This window comes from Petaurus breviceps, unplaced genomic scaffold, assembly GCF_028583685.1.
Source record: "Petaurus breviceps papuanus isolate PSGF00001 unplaced genomic scaffold, PetGlider_PUasm1.0 98, whole genome shotgun sequence".
In the NCBI taxonomy this organism is placed as follows: Eukaryota; Metazoa; Chordata; class Mammalia; order Diprotodontia; family Petauridae; genus Petaurus; species Petaurus breviceps.
This window is the reverse complement of record NW_027187460.1, coordinates 63403073-63424058: the sequence shown is the minus strand read 5'-3', so window position 1 is coordinate 63424058 and position 20986 is coordinate 63403073. Positions and strand designations below refer to the sequence as shown.

At 35.9% G+C, this 20986-nt stretch overlaps 1 protein-coding gene across 8 annotated transcripts in view; it reads left to right on the top strand.

Annotated features, from left to right (window-relative positions):
- The window catches only part of VPS13B (vacuolar protein sorting 13 homolog B), a 1080499-nt gene that overhangs the window by 538713 nt on the left and 520800 nt on the right, over positions 1–20986 (top strand). For all 8 annotated transcript variants that reach the window (XM_069081095.1, XM_069081089.1, XM_069081092.1 and 5 more), the window contains one exon: positions 8866–9069. In XM_069081095.1, coding sequence (XP_068937196.1) covers positions 8866–9069 — 204 coding nt within the window. The remainder of the gene's footprint in view (positions 1–8865; positions 9070–20986) is intronic.

Genomic DNA, 20986 nt, shown 5'->3' with positions numbered 1-20986 from the left:
GAAGATGGAAAATAAAATTATATAAGCAGCATCTGATAGTTATAAACTCACAATGGGGTAGCCATGCCAAAAAAACAAAAACAAAAAACCTGATTCAGCAGGATGATAGACTGTATTTTGTCTATAACTATTGAAAGGATGACAGCCTTAAAATGTCTGATGTTTACTGAGTGACATCTTATATAGTAACAAGTGACAGTGAATTAAACCACTTGTTTACAACATTAATTCTGTTTGTATGTGGTTCTTTTCAAAGTCCATCCTAACAAATCATTTTTAAAACCTCTTAATATCTGTAATTACTTGAATGCTTCTTGTCTACATAATTAATTAGGAAATTATTTGTGCCTTTTTCTTGAGAAAAAAGAATAGATTTGATCATTCTCAGCTGAGCTGCACTTACTTTTAATAATAGATTTATTCCCTAATTTTGAACAGAAGTTTCTGAAACTAATAAAAATTACACATTTCCCACAAAGTTTAGAAGTAGTGCCAGTGGGACAAACAAAAAGATACCTCACACTAATTTTGCCCTTTTTAATTATCAAATTATTTTCAGGAATGTAATCCAGATGTTTTAAATAGTTCACTTGTCAAAGTTGCCACTACCATGGTCAATTAAAAAAACACAAAACACTTTTCTAATGAGCTACAGCTATTATAAAGAAAACCAGTGTCATTTCACAAGTTCAGAAACTCTTACTCCATGTATGCTTCCCTACCTGCATTTTGTAATATGATACTGAAATAATTTATTTGTATTTTGTCTTCCTGAAAACTAAGTAGTATGGTTTGATTGGAACTAAAGGATTCTTTCAAGTTCAGCACACTGAAGTTTAGCTATTCAGATGTCAGTTTTTTAAACTCAGTCTGTGATTTTTCCACAAAACTTTCTGAGACAGTTTTTACTTTTGAGATTTTGAAGGCTCAGGATTTGTATATATTTGACCATTAAAATTAAAGAGATTGACCCACAAAATACCTGTGTTCCTTACCAGTTTTTTGACTTTTTTGACACGGCCAGTTATTATTTCTGGGTGTGGTGCTGAGTATCGGAGCCCGGATTTGATCCAGGTCATCCCAACACTGGAGCCGGTGCTCTTACTCGCTGTGCTACCTGGCCGCCCCAATTTTTTGACTTCTTAAAAAAATTATTTAAATGTCCTCTCATACTGAAACAAAAATTACAAGCTATAAAATGTTAGCTACCACAATTTTAAAAGACTAACATTTTTGAGTTACAATCTACAAAATTATTTTTGCCAGCATAAATCTTTCTTAGATCTGACATGGATGGAGAATACATGACAGGTGTAACTGTGTAAGTGGCTGTTTTATAATGAAATTGATAATGGAGATTATAGATAGTAGGTTAGGCAATGAAAAGAGACAAATTCAAATGAGCTAAGTTTGGTATTCACTTCATCATCTGGCTCCTTCCCTTTTTTCTAGTCCTTTTGCTTTTTGCTCCTTTCTATGCATTCTATGATTCAGCAAAATTGGCCTCCTTCCTTGCAGTTCTGCAAACATGATATATGACATGCCATATCCATAAGACAAAAGGAAGCAAAAAAGGAAAAAAAATCAGTATATTGAAAAAAATTTAAAAATATGTATACTTGTGAACTGCCCATCTCTCCAAAGGGATAAGTTGGGAGTATCTTATCATATACCTTTAAAAAAATTATTTAATTTATTTTGAACTTAAGAAATAAAAGAAGCATTTCCATAAAATAATAGAATAGAAAAAAAAGAAAAAATTACATAAAACTTAAATCTGTTATGTATAACTTGCTATCCCTTTTAAATATATAATAACGTTGACATGTAACTTTTTTCCCCTTTTTTCCATCCTTTCCCGTTCCACCCTAGAAATGGCTACCATTAGACTACCATTATATATGTGTGTGTGTGTGTGTATATATGTAAAGTGATTTTATACATACTTTTATTTATTAGTTCTTTCTCTGGATACAGGCAGCATTATCCTTCATACGTCTCTTATAGTTAACTTAGGTATTTATAATGGTCAAAATGACTTAATTGTAGAAGTAGTTCTTAAAATCATATTGCTCTTACTGTATACAATGTTCTCTTCATTGTGTTCATCATACCATTTTCTTTCAAGCCATTTATAATTTTATAACATTCCTTGTTTATTGCATTCTAATTCTGTTTACTTTTTATATTCATTGTGTGTATTGTTTTCTTGGCCTTGCTTAATTCATTTTGAATTTTTTCATATAGATCATTCCATGATTTTCTGTATTTATCACATTAGACATTTCTTACAGCATAGAAATATTTCATTATATTCATGTCACACATCAAAAGATGATGAGCATCTTTTTATGTCCAATTCTTCATTAAAAGTTGTACTATAAATACCTTGGTATACTGTATATGGGGACTTTTTGTCAGTTATATCTTGGGGGTGTAAACTTTGTAGTGGAATCTCTGGGTCAAAGGGCATTGATATTTTACTCACTTTATTTGCATAATTCCAGGTTGCTTTCCAAAATGACTATATTGATTCATAGCTCCACCAACAATGCACTACACTATCTTCCCATAACCCCTCCAACATTTACTATTGCTGTTTTTTATCGTCTTTACTAATCTTTTACTAATTTATTATTTAATTGTGTTGTGAAACTTTAGGTTTGTTTTAATTTGCATTTTTCTTAATAGTGATTTTTAGCATTCTTTAATGTGATTATTAATAGTTTGTGATTCTTTTAAGAACAATTTGTTTATATCCTTTTAACACTTATTTGTTGAGGGATGGCTTTTAGTCATTTATATGCCTTAGTCTTTTTTATTCTTAACATTTGTTTGAGAGAAGAAATGTCAGCAGGGTTATGATCTGATAAATTTTTGATCATCATAAATTACTTATGGAGCCTGTTCAGAATTTGAAATAGCTACAAGATAATAGCAGGGTAGACAGTGGTATTGAACCCTGGGCCTACCATCCAACATATCTAAAGCACTGGATCCTTCCTAGAGATCCCTTGGCCATTCATAGATCCTCCACAGCAGGGGTATGTAATGCTTATTTGGACATGTAAGAGCTACTGCTCATTGGACTAAAATCCTTTATCAATTCCCCTAAATTTTCCTATGACTTACCTCAGTAACAAAGGTAGTATGTTATGTCTCCCAAAAACTGAGTACATTCTGGTTCTATAGTAGGGAAAAATATAAATATTAATATACAATATGTGTTTATATATATGTGTGTATGTGTGTTCACTTTTTGAATAATTTTTTTGTTCTACATTCTTGCAGTCATTCTTACGGATATTTTCAAGTATCTTTAGTCTTCTGAAATTTAAATGTCTAGAACGAAATAAGGAAAAGAACTATTTTCCTGCTATCGTCATTCTGTCCAGCTATTTGGATTCTTCAGTACCTCAAATTAAGCACATACATCTATATGTGTGTGTGTGTGTGTGTGTGTGTATGTATATATTGTTAAGATTCACTTGAATTTGTTTGTTGTGGTAATTGACTGTTTATCTCTGCCAAAGAAGAAAGCAAGTCATACAGAGTTAGTATTGTGGTAGTATAGAACAGCGTACTCCATGGGAGCCTTGGCATGAATCCAAGAGGTATGTGATGAGCCTGTCAGAGACTAGAAAGATCTTTCTTTTCCCACGCTTCTTCTGATTGTTAGTCTTATGATATTGTTGTCAACATAATTCCTTTTAGTGATGTATCTCCAATTTTATTAAGGCTGGTCTGTAGACAGTTCTTTACCCTACTCCTCCCAAAAGCCACACAAACACCCATCCTCTTTCTTTTTGAGTCATTCATTCAGAGTGGCTATTGTGCTGTTGGTAAAATTTGTCCCTTCCCCTTTCCTACCAGTATATTGACACCCAGACCCTTGTAAAGCCAAGCATGAGCAGCTTTCCAGATTATTGCTGCTGTGAACAGATTTTAGGGTTCTGATTACACAGCACAGTGAACTCTCCATTTGTTCAGTAGCAAATTAAGGCAAAACATTCACAGAAAATCAAAATACAGCATTCACCATGTCACAACTCAACAACTTAACAAAATGGCCATGTAGTTTTCACCAAGTGACCGGTCACATAGTTAATAACTCAATCATTTAGTAAGTTCTCAATTCAGTCACAAAGTACAAAGGTTAAAGTTCTATTTTAAACAAAGTGCATTCATTTAGTCAATCAAAAGTCCACCCCCAGGTCACATCATCTTAATCTCTTCAATCAAAAAGTCCACCCCTAGGTCACCTCATCTTAATCTCTTCAATCAAAAAGTCTTCCTTCTTAAACAAAGTACATTCATTTAGTCCATCACAGAGTACAAACATCAAAAGTTTTCCACCCCTAGGTCACAACTAAATCACAATATCATCAGTCACCACCAAGTACCCTCTCAGGGGGAAGTGGAAAGCACAAAGGCCATCCACCCCTAGGTCATAGCTAGGTTACAATAGCATCAGTCAGCATTAAATACCCAAGGAGAGGTCTTTTCATCTTGGCTCGAGGCTGGCTCTCAGCTTCCATGGTTCTCCTTCCCACAGTTTCTGTTCCTGGGAAGACAAAGCTTAACAAAGTCACAATAACAATTACACACATTGCCAATCTCCTCATCAATTCACTTCTGCCTGTGAAATCAACATAGACCTAACAACAAGGTCTGAGGCCTCTATCAACAAACGAATCTGACAAAGTCACATCAGAACAGACAGACAAAATATGAGCACCACAGTCATGCTTCCTCAGTTCTTGGCAGCTTCAACTGGCCCTCAGAAGTTCTCAGAAGCTCCAGCTGGCCCTCAGAAGTCCTCAGGATCCTGGCAGTTCTCTTTCTCTCAGAAATTTTGGCTCCTGGAAGCTCTCTCTCTCTCTCTCTCTCTCTCTCTCTCTCTCTCTCTCTCTCTATCTCTCTCTCTCTCTCTCTGTCTGTCTCTCTCTCTCTGTCTCTCTCTCTGTCTCTGTCTCTCTCTGTCTCTGTCTCTCTCTCTGTCTCTGTCTCTCTCTCTCTCTCTCTCTCTCTTTCAGCAATTTTCATTCCCGGCAGTTCTCTCTCTAGCAGTAGCTTGGGCTTTTCCTTATACATGGCATCAATTCCTCCCTGTTTAGCCCCCTCCCATCACGTCAACAAGTCCATCCCACTGGGATTCATAACCTCTCTGTCTTAACACTTAATGGGAAACCAAGTGCTAAGTACCTGTTAGCTTGCCAATACAAGGGGAACTTCAAATTCCATTACTATTACAACCCTCCAAAACAAAACAAAAAAAGGGTGTAGTGGAGATCATGGGCTTATAGAGTCATAAAATGAGAAACTATTTCCTTAAATGAACTAGGAATAGGTGCAATAAGAGTGTGAAAGGCCTGAGTTTTCATCCTGCCTCAGATACTTAACTTGTTATGTGAACTAAGCAAGTTACTTAACCTCTCAGACTTAGTTTTCTTATTTATAAAATGAGAATAGTAATAGTACTTGTCTCATAAGGCTGTTGTGAAGAACTCTAAAAACTTTAAAAATGGTGCATAAATCTTAGCTATTATTATTATTTCCTCCTTAAAATCTGGATTCTATCCCAGCCACTCTACTAAAATCATATTTTAAAGGTTACAAATGTCCTATTTTATAAATCAGGTATATCTTGACTTTTTTGTAGTAGTTGATACTGATGTCCACCAACTCTTTCTTGGCTTCCGTGACATTGCAGTTTCCTGATTTTCTTCCACTCTTTCTGTCTCATCTTCTCAGTATTTACCCATTAGCTTCTTGTTTTCTGTACTCATTTCAGTGCATAGTATTCCTATTTTCATAGGTTCAGCTATTGTCTCCATATTGGTGACTTCCAAATAGAAGGGGGATAACCACCTGTTAGGGCTATCATAGAGAGAACATGTATTAAGAGATTTGGATATATACCTCCAACTGTGGTTCTAAGCATGTCCCAGTTCTTACTAGTTTTTTTAAATCTACATATTCATCCCTGATCTTTTCCCTATGCTTCTATTCTGTATTTTTTTCTTTAATACTTTAAAAATTCATAATTTCATTAGTGTAAGAACCTTCTCCACAGTTTTTAGTTAGTAGCATGTTTTGGTATGGGCCAGTATAGTGTAGTATGATTGAAAGAACACTCTCTGTATGTGGAGTTTGAAAGAGTTAACTTTGAATTCTGGCTACTTGCTGCATATGTCACCTTGGCAAGACATATAATCTCTCTGGACCTCAGATTCTTCATCTCTAAAATAATTAGTTAAAACAGGTAATTAACAGAGACCCTCCCAATTCTAAATCTTATAATTCTTTGGATCCTGCTTTACCTTAGTAGATAGTCTAAAAATAAAAGTCAACATTCACAGGGTTTGGCTTTATCAGAGGGGAAGTCATAGCAGACTAAATTAATTTCCTTTTTTGTTAGTGTTAATGGACTGGTAGGCTGAATTCTAGTGTTCTGGATTTTAGCATAATATTAAAAATATTCTTACATGGTATTGTTGTGGATAAAATAGAGATATATCAGCCAGAAAACAGTATGGTTAGGTGAATTTAGAAATGATTGTTGACTAAAAGCAAAGTGTTGTCTATAATGATTCACTGTCAGCATGGGTTAAACACTGATGATTAAAAAGCTAGGGGAAGGATACCTAACAAGTTGTCTCATTTTTAAATGAGATCAAATGAAATGTCTTATTTTTATTTAATAAGTATAAAGTGCAAAGTATTACATTTTGTTCCAAAAATCAACCACAGAAGAATAAGATAGGGAGAAGGTATGATTAGGCAATAGTTCATCCTAAAAATATCTGAGGAATTCATGGACTGCAAGCTTAATGTGAGTCAGAAGTGTGATAAAGCAGATAAAATACTTAATGGGATCCAGAAGACAGAACTAGGTGCAATGAGTGGAAGATGAAAAGAGGCAGATTTAGGACTGATGTAAGGAAAATATTCTGACAACATTATCCAAAGGGGAAATGGTCTTCTTCATAAGGGGATGAGCTCCCTGTCAATGGAGGTCTTCAAGTCAAAAATGGACAACTGCTTTAGAAGAGATTATTGTTCAGGTGTGGATTGTACTCGATGGACTTTGAAGTTACTTTCAACTCACAGATTCTATGATCCTATGATTTCAGTTTCTGTCTTACAACCTTTTTTTAAACTCTAAAACTATATAGACATTATTTAGATGCATTCACTAATTAATATCACTTGATAATAATTATTCTGAAATATTTTACTGGCAGCTGAAAGTGATAAAGAGGCTAAAAATGGAACCATTTCTGTAAATTTTGCCATAGGGACATTTTTTTTCTTTGATCTATTTTCTTTTTTATTCCTCTATATTTTATAAGAAGATGCAAAGTCTTTTTTTTTTTTTTAAATATGGTTTTCAGTTAGTGAAAATGTGTGGGTTAAAATAGGGGAAATACACATGAATGTAAAGGACAAATTAATTTGAACAAAAAGAAGACATTTTATAAAGTCTCTATATACTAGCCTATTAAGAAAGGAGTATAGCATGAGATTTGGGACTCCATTACACAAAAAGTAAGGAAAAAAATACACACCCAAGTACTGTTTTATATCAAATGTGAATTGACAACAGTGTTTTTATGCATCTGTTCTGCCCACATAAGAAGCCAGCTTCATCATCTGAATGTGTCCTGGGGCTGAAACTTCTTATAAATATGAGAATTTCGTTTTTTATAATGGCAAGCAGAGTATGGTATCCAGCTGTGGATCTGCTTATATACTGTGTTTGCATTTTTCCTTGGACTTGTTTTATACAGTATATGGCAATATGTTGTCATACAAATTCCATGATTAATGCTTATTTACGAAACCTTGTGTAAATATCTTAGAACTTAGTCAAACAATGTGCAAGTTAAACAGTATGTTCTGTGAATATTGGAATGACATATCCCAGGAGACTAGTCAGCTGGATAGTGTATGTTCTTTCAGTATCTTATAGAACAGCTTCAGCTATACTGTTGTTCTTTTACACATAAACTGGGTTATTTTTTGTTGTTGTTTTGTTTTGTTTTGAAATTCATTTCTCTTTAAAAGTTATCAAATTTCAGATTAATTTGTCAAACGAACTTTTACATCATTTGGAAATGTTAATCATTTAATATTTCAGTAAATAAATATGTACTGAGAAGTATTTGACTTCTATTTTTGAAACTCTCTCCTGTTTATGAGTTTCTATTATGTGTTCTCTGTAAATAAAAATGCAGCTACTGTCTCATATTTGAAAGGTCACTCACTACACTTCATCGATATATTATTTTATGTGGAGTGTATATATGTGCTGTATATTGCTACTGGATTGTAGACTCCATAAAAATAGAGATTATCTCTGAATTAATAAACTTCAAATATTTCCATAGAGGCCAAACACAGTTTCCTGTATTTTGAACTAGCAAATTGGATTAAATATTCAGGAACTGTGCTTAGATAATCATAGATTTTATTGAAAACTGCTAAAATTCTTTGGGGATTTTATAATGTTGATATGGGATCACATTTCACTTGTGGACAAACTTGTCTTCCTCCCCACATTGAGTTAATAAGAGGACTATCTTTCAGGACTCTGAAAGTACTTTGCATGTATTATTTCCTTTGTCCTTGATATCTCATATGGGATATGTCTGGAATAGTTATTTTTCTTCTGTTTCCCAGGTGAGGAAAATGAGGTACAAAGAATAACTTCTTTACAAACATGCCCTACTCAGGAGGGAATCTTGTAGTTTCCTAATTTCCAGTTGCATCTCAAATTCTACATTTGTCCTTAGCCTACATTTACAAAATTTTTAAGAGCCAGTTGTAAAGAATTGCACTTTGTGTTTTTGTTTTTTTCAGGTTCAGCTCTTATATGAACTAACAGACATCATGAATAAGGTCTGGAATAAGATTCAGAAGAAAGGCATTCTAAATCAGTCATCAGGCTATCCAGAGTCTGTGACAGGGCCTGTTCCAAGCTCTCCAATTAGAAGTAGTGTTGGTACAGTTCCACCAGATACCAGCACATGTAGCCCATCTGCTGACATTGGAACTACTACTGAGGTAAGCGTTTCTGAAAACTTATTTTAGCATGTGAAAGATAATAGAAAATATAAAAAGATCTGTTTTAATAGAGACAAGTGAAGATCTTAGTGAAAATGGATGTGTATGGAAACAAATCAATATTACTAAGGTATCAGTGGGATCATATCTCTGTTTCTTTTGGGTTCACATGTTTGCTTCTGTTTACTTAGAAAAATTAGGGTAAAGGAGATTCAGGACAAAGGATATGATGATGGAGGAAACTGAGTTATGAAGAAAGACTAATGTGAGACACAATGAACAAAAATGGGGGGTTTGAAGAAAAGAAAAGATAAAGAACAAGAGGATGGGAGGCTTCTGCCACCACACTTCCAGTCAACCAATCAGCATTTATTAAGTGCCTACTATATACCAGACACTATGCTAAGCGCTGAATATATAAAACAAGGCATAAAATAGTCCTTGCTCTCAAGAAGCTCAGAGTCCAACATGGGAAACATCATACAAACAAGTATCTACCAAAAAGATATGTGCAAGATAGATGAGAGATAATCAGTAATGAATCAATCAAGTTATAGACATTTAAGTGCCTACTATGTTCCAAGCACTGTGCCAAGCACCAGGCATATAAAACGAGACACAAAACAGCCCTTGCTCTCAAGAACTTTATAATCTAATGGGAGAAGAAAACACAAAATGAAGCTGAAATGTGGATAGGGCAGGATGATTTCCTGGAACAGTATTGAGGGGTTGAGGAATTAGAGGTCACTGTGTCTGCAAAGAATAGGATTTGGTATCAGAGGGGAGGGGGTGAAATGGAAAGCCAATAGATTATTATCAGATCAGTGGATTTTTGAATTGTTGAACTTGGGGGCATTGTGGTTAAAGGCAAGACCTAGGGCATGATCATCTCCATATGTAAGTGAGGTGGGGTGGAGGATTAGGGGAAGGGAGGTGAGTAGGTTGAAGAACTGAGTGAGGAACTATGCAGCTGGAAAAGGGAAATTAATGGGACTTATTGATCTCTTGGTGATCCTGTAAAGATTAACAAAATCTGCTAAAAAAAAAAAGAAGCCAATGGAATCAAGATTATCTCCCATCTAGAGCCCCATCCCCCCCTCCACTCCCCACCCCCATCCAGTTGGATGCTATAGCAATTGTTAAAAGGACATTGCTCTTTAGGGCCTTTTTTATCAGTTCCATTCATGTGCATAGAACATACACAAAACACTACTCTAATGCCTCTTTTGTGCTATGGAAAGAGTTAAGTTCCAGTCCTGCCTCAGGCATTTTTTTAGCTGTACGATCCTAAGCAGGTCATTCTCTGGGCCTCAGTTTCCTCATCTATAAAATGAGGATAATAACAGCACCTGCCTCACAGGGTTATTGTGGGGATCAGATGAAATAATACAAGTAAAGTGTAAGTCTAAGCCTTATACTATTAAAATGATTATTTTTATTCTCATTTTAAATGGAATTAAAAGATGAAAAGAAGTTGCAACTACTAGATATGGTGGCTCTTAGGCCTTTGAAAGAAAGGCAAATAAAATGACCTTTGGTTTTATCATTAATCTGAAGAGAAATGTAGTCCTTTTAATTCTTTCTTAATTCATTCCCCAGACTCCAGGTAGCTATTCTAAACTTCTTCTCTGCTCAGACCTTCTACACCTCCCAACACCTTAACTGAGGACCTTGTGTCATACTTTCTTGAAAAAATAGAGGCCATTCTTCTTGACTTACCTCTTCTTCCCATTCTATACTTTAAACCCACTGTTAATAATTGTTCCCTTGTCTCTTCTCCTTTGTCCATGTCTCTGATTCCTTACCAAAATTAACCCTTTTGTATTTGCCCTTGATGCTCTCTTTCCTCTCTCCTCAAGGATTTTGGCTCTTCTATCATCTCTTTCTCTCATTTTCAGTTTCTGATTATCTGCTGACGTTCCCTGGTCCCTACAGACCCTACAGACATGCCCAGTCTTCTTCATCCTTTTGTTTTTATTTGAACTTTCCCAAACACTACCTAAAACAACCATTTCCACATAAACATTAGAACAAAAAAATGTAGAATGTACATGAAGCTACAGATCTCTAATATGTATAGATTCTATTTCTTCAAAACTATATAATAAATTCAACATGTAGCACTAAGCACCCCAACCCCAACCACCTGAAGACCAGATAGGTTACATTTCACTCTTTTTAGGTTTCTCCAGGGGGAATTGGGGCATATCTAGGCTCTCTGCAAATAACTCCAGCCCCTACCAATGTTTTTCCCTCAGTTATTTTACCATTAGGCAGTATAATTCATAAGAGTTGGGAAAGGCTTTTTGCACAAGTTGAGATGATTGGTTGGTGGTTGTCCTTCATTCTCGAAGAGGACCAAAATCATATCACTATGCTAGAGTCAAGCTGTGGTGTGTCCACCTGTGTGGGACAAGACAACCCTTGCCCAAATAAAAATAAGCAGTGATATCTCTGAAGAGAGACAGGAAGGATTTGTTTAATCATTTCTTCTTGCAAGAATGGCAGTCTCGCTACTAGAGGCAGTCTAGTAGGAGAGGCAAAATACAAAATGCAAAGCTTGGTTATATACCCAAAAAACCTCCCCTTCTCCCCCCCCACTCCCCTTTGTCCTGTCCTGTTCCTATTAATTAGGAACTGAGGCACACAATCTTAACAGCAAAAATTTGCTGGCATTGCAGGTAAAATGTCAGTAATATCAAAAAGCAAAAGGTACATGCCTAGTGGACATGAAAACAGACAAAATATGTCATCAGTATCAACTTAGATATGAAAGCAGAAGATAAATGTTCTAACAATATCAATATAGATATGAAAGTAGACAATATTTTATGAATAATGGGGATTTTAGGACATGGTGACCTGCCTGGAGTTCCACAACAGGATTTCCAATTTTATATTTGTACCAGTCAGATGATGGTCAGTGGAAGCAAGTCTAGAACATTTGGGCCTGTGGTTAAATTTGCAGGGTCTGTGCTTTCCCCTCCTACGCTTAGCTAAGCTTAGCAAAAACTTCAACTTATGCCCAGGGAAGTAAGGCAAGGGTCTCAGGCTCCCAGCCTAGGTTGCTAAGTCTTTGGTGCTTTATTACAATTCTGTTCAGATTTCTGGAAGGTTACCTGAGAAGTTTTCACTTTTATTCCATTCACAGCTATGGCTGATCAGACCAATATGTACTCAGAATGTTCTACCACAGGTGGGGCACAAAAAGTCCATGTGAACATTTGGGGTGAATTCTCTAAATATGTGCATCATGCATTTCTTTTGAGCTATTTCAATTCTACTTTTGCTCATAGAGCACAGCACCTTCTCTGATGTGGGTACTCCATTCGGTTCCTGTGACAGTGTCTCCCATGTCACACAATCAGTACCACAAAATGAGATAAAGACAATAATTTATCCTATGGGAGCTGATGATATCACCAAGTGAGATAGTATAGAGGAAGAATAGAGAGGATCTTAGATCTAACCTTGGGAGATATCCACAATCAGTGGGAATACCCTAGTTGGAAATCCAGTTAAAGAGAATAAAGAGATTGGAGAGGAACCAGGACAGAGTAGTGTTTATTTAAGAAAAATAGAGGGGAGAGAGTATCCAAATGACAAGGGTTATTGGCACCATGAAAGGCCACAGAGTTAGACAGTAAACATTTATTAAGGGCCAGACACTGTACTAAATGCAGACATATAAAAAGGACGAGAATTGAGAAAAGGCAATTAGATTTTGCGATTAAAAGATCGTTGGTAAATTTGGACAGAATAATTTTAATTGAATGATAGGGTTGAAAGCCAGATTGCAAAGTATTTAAAAAGAGAGTAAGAAGCCAGAAACTAGAGGTAGCTGATCTAGACAGCATTCTCAAGGAACTTAGCTTTGCATAGAGAGGAGAGATCAAGAATTATAGCTAGGAGGCATAGTAAGCTGAGGTAATAGTTATTTAATAATGAAGGAAACAAAGACATGTTTATAGGCAGCAGAAAAAGATCTTTTAGATAGGGATTGAATAAAGATTAGCAAGAGAGACTGGGGATTTTAGAGGGGGTAATCTGCTGAAGAAATTGTATTAGGGTGGTTGGAACTTGTCAGTTCCACTAATGTGTTCTTCCTCTAAGAAGATATCTCCCAGATCTTTAAATATACTTTGCTAATCTCTTTCCTTAACTCAGATCCCTTATCACAAACTTCTTGCTAGACATCTACACTTCTTTGTGTCATCAGCATCTGAAACTCTGTCCGGTGTGGAATACATCCTCCACCCTCTTAAACCTACCTTTTCCTTGGAACTCAGTTTCTATTGAGGGCATTATCATCTTTCTCATTACCCAGGTTCAGAACCTTACAAAGATCCTTGATTCATCCCTCTCTCTCTTTTTCCTTAGATCCAGTCATTTTCCAAGTCTTCTTGATTCTCCCAAACAACATCTTTTGCATATGCCCTTTTCTCTTCAACCACAGGTTCATCACCATTGGTTAGTCCTTTTTTGCTTTTTACTTGGACTGTTGCAATAACATTTAGTCCTTCTGCTTAACTATGATCAAATTGAATTTTACAGGGTTGCAAAAATGGTTCAACATTAGGAAAATAATTATGCTTTCCAAATCTAAAACTTCATTATTGATATCCCTAAGTAGAAAAGACCTTTGACAAAGTACACATGACGTAATTAGATAAACTTATATGCAATTCATTTAGAGGAGCCAAAGATCAGAAATATCAAGGAAAATCATTAAAAAAAAATAAGAATGAAGAGCACATAGCATTTCCTTGTTGTTGTTGTTATTGAGTCTTTTCAGTAGTGTTTGACTCTTTGTGACCCCCATTTAGGATTTTCTTGGCAAATAGAGTGGAGTGGTTTGCCTTGTCCTTCTTCATGTACTTTCTTCTTTCAGACTGTATTATAAAACAGTAAGCTTTTATGTGGGTTAAAAATTATTTAAATAAATCATCAGAGTAGTCTGAACACATAAGAATTAGAAATAACTGAATTAAATAACTAAGCACAACATAAATTACCTAGGAAAAAATTCCCATTTGATAAGAATTACTGGAAAAACTACAAAGAAGTTTTCAAATAAATTGGATTTAGGTTCACACCTTACTCCATATATATACCATAGTAAACTCCATATGGATAGCTATCTTGACTATTAAAAATATCATAAAAAACGTTTTCAAGAGTTTTTGTAGGGTACTTCCAGGAGCCAAGATTGCAGAGTAAGCATAAATTGCCATAACTTTCCCATATTCACCTCCAAACAGCCATAAAATAGCACCCCCAAAAAAATCAGGGAACAATAGAATCCACAAAAAGAGAGGGTGAAATAATTTTTGAGCCCAAGAAACTTGGAAGATTGGTAGAAAAGGTCCGTCTCACTCAGGAAGGGCAACACAGTCCAGGACAGGAAGCATCCCAGCAAGCCCCACCTCAGTAAACTAATGGGAGATCCTGAGCCCAGTGTGGTAGAACAGGCAAATGCCGACACCAAGGCCCCGTCAAGTGCCTCAACATAGTCAGCGTGACTCGGGCTCTAAGAACTGTATAGTCCTGGGCAAACAGGTAGCCTCCAGTGGCCAGACCTCCATATGCTTCATTGTATCCCAGGGAAATACAGAAACACCTCACCAGCCTCAGCACATGCCAGACACTATCACTAAGACCCCAGTCTCAGCACCAGGTAAGCTGCCAGACTCCTGTGCCCTCCAGATGTACCAGCCATACCCATTTAGGACAGCACTAGACATGAGGGTACCCCGGAGCCTCAGGGCAATATCAGTGCAACACCAAATAAAAACACCAGGGCCTGAAGCCCCTGGCACAAGAATCCTGATATAGTGCCCTTTCCATACAGGGAGCAGAGCTCAAATTTAAAAGAAAGGAAAAAAGGCCAAAAAATCTAAGCAAAAACAACAAAAAAAGAATCTGACCATAGAAATTTATTGCAATGACAGGAAAGATCAAAACACAATCTCAGAAGAGGACAACAGTATCAAAAAACCTACCGGCAAAACCCCAAACACGGGAAGTAGTCTCAAACCCAGAAAATACTCATGGAAGAGCACAAAAGGAGCTTAAAAATCATGGGAGAGAAGTAGAAGAAAAACTGGGAAAAGAAAGGAGAGGGATATAAGAATTTTTTTTAAAAGAGTCAAAAATTACAACTGCTTAAAAAGTAGAAATGGGAGAATTCTGGAAAGATGATGGAGAAGGTCAGAAAACTTTTGGCTCCAAATTTCCTCCACAGAAAAAGACAGAACATTTCCTCAGAGGGAATGTAGAGCAGCTAAAGTAAACAAAAGTCAAGGTAAAGCAGTTGTTCTCCTAGGACAAGCTAGGAACATCCCAGAAAAAAACAGAACTCCTTGAGGTTTGGTCTGATTGAAGTGGGGACACCTCCAGGCCAGCTCTGCTGAGTCAACAAACAACAAGCCCTGGGGGCAGCTGGGGTAGGGAGGCTACCCCAGCCTTAGAAACTTCCTCTTGAAGACAATGTGTGGGGTCTCAATAGGAGAAGATTGAAGGACCTTCCGCTGTGGAGGGACACCAAACATAGTTGCTGGGTTGATCAGAGGCATCCCAGGCTGTGGCTGTGGGGAGAAGAGGCTAGCCTACACCTAGTGAGTGCAGTAGCAGAGGGGCAGGGACCCTGCTGCCTGTGGACACTTGCAGTAGAGCAGTGTCCCTGGTTGCAGTTCCAGGACAGAGAGGAGAGCTGTATTTTGCAGCCACTGGAGGGACTTTGAGGAGTAAGATCATTTGCAGGACTTTGTCCAGGGGCTCTAGCCAGTGACTTAGGAATCTAGAGAAAAGCCCAAAGTTGAGCCACAGGATTCCCCTCACAAAGCAACTTTGTAAGTTTTTGTAAGTAACTAGTAAGAATGACCTAAGGCTTAGGGCATTATTCCCCATATCTCTGGACTACAACTTTATCACAATAATAGCTGTGAAAAACAAAACAAAAAAAAAAACAAAAAATTAATTAATTAAAATGAGCAAGCAAAGGAGGAAAAAACCCAATCATAGATAGCTACTATGGGGATTGAGAAGATCTGGGTTCATATTCAAAGGAAGATAATGGAGCTTAAAAAGTCACTACTTTTTTGATGAGAAGCATCAAATGATCCTAAGCATGGAAAGATTTCTTAGAAGAATTTAAAAAGGAAATTTAAAAATCGGTTAAGAGAGATCAAGGAAAAATTAGGGCAAAAAATAAGAGCAATCCAAGAAAATTATGAAAAGCAGCAACCTTGAAATAGAGACCTAAAAGGAAGAAAATAATTCTGTTAAAACTAGAATTAGGCAAACAAGCTAAAATGATATTCTAAGAAACAAAGAAATGATAAAATCAAAATAATGAAAACACAGGAGAGAATATGAAACATCTCATCAGAAAAACAAACTGATCTGGAGAAGAGATAGAGGAGAAATAATATAAGAATAGTCAGACTGCCTGAAAATTATTATTAAAAAAAGAATCTTAATACAATATTACAAGAAATTTTCAAGGAACAATGCCTTAAAGTTCTAGAACAAGAAAGCAAAAGTAGAAATAGAAAAAATCCACAAATCACCCACCACCTGACAGAGATCTTAGGAGGAATACTTACAGGAATATCAGGGTCCAAGTTTCAAGGCTCCCAGGTTAAGGAGAAAATATTGGAAACAAGAAAAAAAAATTCAAATATTGTGGAGCTACAATAAGGATTACATATGACCTAGCAGTTACTACATTTAAGGACCTTAGAATACAGTATTTTATAAAAAAAAAAAAAAGAGCTGGGGTTAGAACAAAGGGCAACTTGGTCATGTATATTAGCAAAGTTATGTATAATCCTGATTTTTAAAAATGGATATTTAATTAACTAAAAGACTTTCAGGTATTTGTGACAAAAATAGCAGAACTTAAGGGAAAATTCTACATATAACATTCAGGAGAAATATAAAGTAAACATAAATGACCAATTATAATGAATTCAATAAGATCAAATCATTTACTTTTTATATATATAAAAATACTCTCATTTCTATTATGACTGTCATTTTTATTTTGGCAGTTTGAAAGAGGCTTGGACTGAGCTGAGTATACTGATGGGATGATTCTAAAAACAAAATGAAACTCGGGAGAGATACAAAGGAGCAATTAGCTCATATAGATGAGGCAAAAAAGGAAATAGATACAGAAGAAGCTAGTATGGGGGGCAGGTAATGAGTTAAAGAGTGGACAACATATATATCTAGAAGAGTGTAAAAGCCTTCTATGTTCAGAAAGAAACAAGAGGGCAAGTAGATAAGGTGGGGAGACAGAATAATGGAGGTATTCTTTATTTTTAAATGGTATTTTTTTATTTTCAATTTTTATTTATTTTTAGTTTTCAACATTCATTTCCACAAGATTTTGAGTTACAAATTTTCTACCCCTCTTTCTCCTACCCCACCCCAAAATGGTGAGCCTTCTAAATACCCCTTCCCCCAATGTTTTCTATCTTATATTCTTCTCCATCATCCCCCTAACTTTCTAGTAGGACAAGATGGATTTCTATACCCCAGTGCCTGTACATCTTATTTCCCAGTTGCATGTAAAAAACAGTTTTTTTAACATTTGTTTTTAAAACTTTGATTTCCAGATTTTTTTCCCTTCTTCCCTCCTCACCTACCCCCACTGGGAGGACATACAATTCAATATAGGTTGTACATGTATAGTTACATAAAACATTTCCATAGTAGTTAAGTTATGAAAGACTAACTATATTTCCCTCCATCCTATCCTGCCCCCCCACTTATTCTATTTTTTACTTTGACCCTGTCCTTTTTCAAAAGTGTGTGCTTCTAATTACCCTCTCTCCTAATCTGCCCTCCCTCTTTTTTCCCCTTACCCCCTACTTTCCTATAGGATACCCAGCTGAGTGTGTATGTTATTCTCTCCTTAAGCTAAATTCAGTGAAAGTAAGGTTGACCCATTCCCTTTCCCCTTCCTGCTCTTCCCCTCCATTGTAACAGTTTTTTTCTTGCCTCTTTTATATGAGATAATTTACTCTATTCTATCTCTCCCTTTCTCCTCCCAATATATTTCTCTTTCACCCCTTAATTTTATTTTTTAGATATCATCCCTTCATATTCAACTGATCCTGTGCCCTCTGTCTAGGTATGCATGTACACACACATACACACACTCATATATATAAGTGTATATATAGATATATATGTGTGTATATGTACACATATACACCCTCCTATACATACATATATGTCTGTATATATATATATTCCCTTCAACTGTCTTTATACTGAGAAAAGTCTCATGAGTTACAATTAACGTTTTTCCATAGAGAAATGTAAATAGTTCAACTTTAATAAGTTCCTTATGATTTCTTTGTCCTGTTTACTTTCTCATGCTTCTCTTGCTTCTTGTATTTGAAAGTCAGATTTTCTGTTTAGCTCTGGTTTTTTCATCAAGAATGCTTGAAAGTCCTCTATTTCATTAAATAGCCATATTTTCCTAAGGGAGAGATTCTTAGAGGTGTGGGTAGGTTAAGGAATAAGAGGGCAAGGTAGCAAGTAGAAGTAAAGCAGAGGAGTGAGGAGGCATAGCAATAGGGTGAGAAGGAAAATGAGGAAAAATAGAAAGGAGGAAAATATACATCAAGCAGTCATAGCTTAGAATGTGAATGGGATGAATTTACCCATAAAGTAGAAATTGATTACAAATTAAAAACTTGAATTCAACAATATGTTGTTTTCAGGAAATGCTATGAAAATGAGATTCACACAAACAAAATAAAAGTCAGGAGTAGAATGGAGTAAAATATTTTTTAAAAATCAGGACAAAGTTAAAGCTAAAATAGATTTAATCAAAAGACAAAAATAGGGAAACTATACTATATGTCAGTCATATTATTCAATATTGTTTTAGACCATTTAAAATAAGATTATGAGGGCTTTGAATCCCAAGCAGAGCATTTCACATTTGCTTTTGGAAGCAGTAGGAAACCACAGGTGTTTATCAAGGGAAGTAACATGAACAGACCTCTGCTTTAGAAAAAATCACATTAGTTGCTGGATGGAGGATGGATTGGAGTGGGAGAGACTTGAGTCAGATAGACCTACCACCTAGACTATTATTACTTGATTTCAGAGGAATTTTAAACTGCTGTGGACGGGAGTAATCAAGAAAAGTAGTACATTTGAGAAGGCCCATGGCAGATGAGATGGATTTGTACAGGTGAAGAAAATGTAGGGCATTCCAGTCTCAGGAAACAATAAGAACAATGAGAGACCCAAGGTTTGAGTCTTCAGGGTATGTTAAGTAGATAATTTGTGTTGGGGGAAAAATGGGAATTGTCAGCTAAGTAGAAGGTGACTAGATAATGGAAGGTTTTGTAAGCCAGGCACCGGAAGTTTAGAATTTGTTTAGTGGGCAAAAATGAGTCACTGTACTCTCAAAAGTTGGGGAATGAAAATGGAATCTTTGCCTGGTGTTATTACTCAGGATGGACTTGGATAGAAAGAAACATGTCAGGAAGAAAATTAAAAGGCTGTTGCAGTAATCCCAGTGATGATGACCTTGTCTAGGATAATTACTATAGGACTTGAGAGTAAGGGGCAAATCTGGTAGAAATTGTGAAACAGGAAGTGATAAGATTTTGGTAAAAGATAAAATTTGGATATAAAGAGAGTAAAGAATCAAAGATGAATCAGGATTTTCTAGTCTGGCAAAAATGGAAGGGGAAGGGTTTGGCTCATTTGAGACAAATAGGCATATTAATATAATTTCTTGTAATTCTTAAAAATTCTTTAAAATTTTTTTGAGTTTGTCTCAAATATAGAATGTGTCTACTAGATAATTGTTGAGTCATATAAATGGAAATATGAGATCATAAGGTAAAATTTTTCATGTGTCATAGATTTGATGAGTACATCTGTGTAAATTGTTATGAAATCCTAAATATACTTCATTAATGGTCTCATCTGTGCAGGTATTTCCTCCTATCTGGACCTTCTTATCTTCTGTAACCTTGTTCCTTGACCTCCCCTAAGTCTTATACAGGGGTTCCATAGAATATGCTGACTGCTGCTTTCTAGACACGTTGGCATTAATAATACACACAGTAGATTCATCGGTTATCTCTTTTTGTTATTATGGATTAGCCTTCCTCCTTCCATTCTCATGTCTCTCTGATCCAGCACCACTTCTCTTACATAGTTCTTTATTATCCATAAGTTACAGATTCTTCATTGCCACAATGCTCATCTCTACCACTATTTGAACATCACGCAACTTTAATTTTTAAGAGACTGAGGTATTTTATGACTTGTAGCCTTAGAACATTGCCAGAAGAATTTTTTTAAACACAAAATTTTAGAAAATGCATCAAGTGAATTGTACAACTTTAGCAGTAGAATCCAGAGACCACAAGGAACTCTTTTTAAAGCTGCTTTGTATTAAGAGAAACGGCTTTTATCTGAACAACCCTGTATTTCATTTGTACACAGCAGTGAATTTACTAGATTTTGTGTCATCTGAGACCTGCTTGGGGTGCATAACAAGGAAGAGTAGAGAAAGTGATAATGTTTCTGAAGTGTTCCCCCTTGTCTTATTTTATAGCATGGTCAACAAAAGAAGCTTATGATTAAATATATCAGTATCCTGCAGTTGCTGGCCTTGGGTATCTGTTTGGGTTTTTTTTATGTTAATTAAAATTTGGGACACATATGCATCCATAGAAGTAACCTTAAAGTAGTTTTGTTATTTGTTTTTATAAAGAGCAGGAATACATGTGTGAAGGTGTTGTGATCTTTTTTTTTTTTTTAAAGAATTTGGGTTAAATAACTTGCTCAAGGTTACATGGCCATTTATTTCTGGGCGTGGTGCCTAAGATACTAGACCCCCCCCCCCCCCCACCCCCCCCCCTCTCTAGCC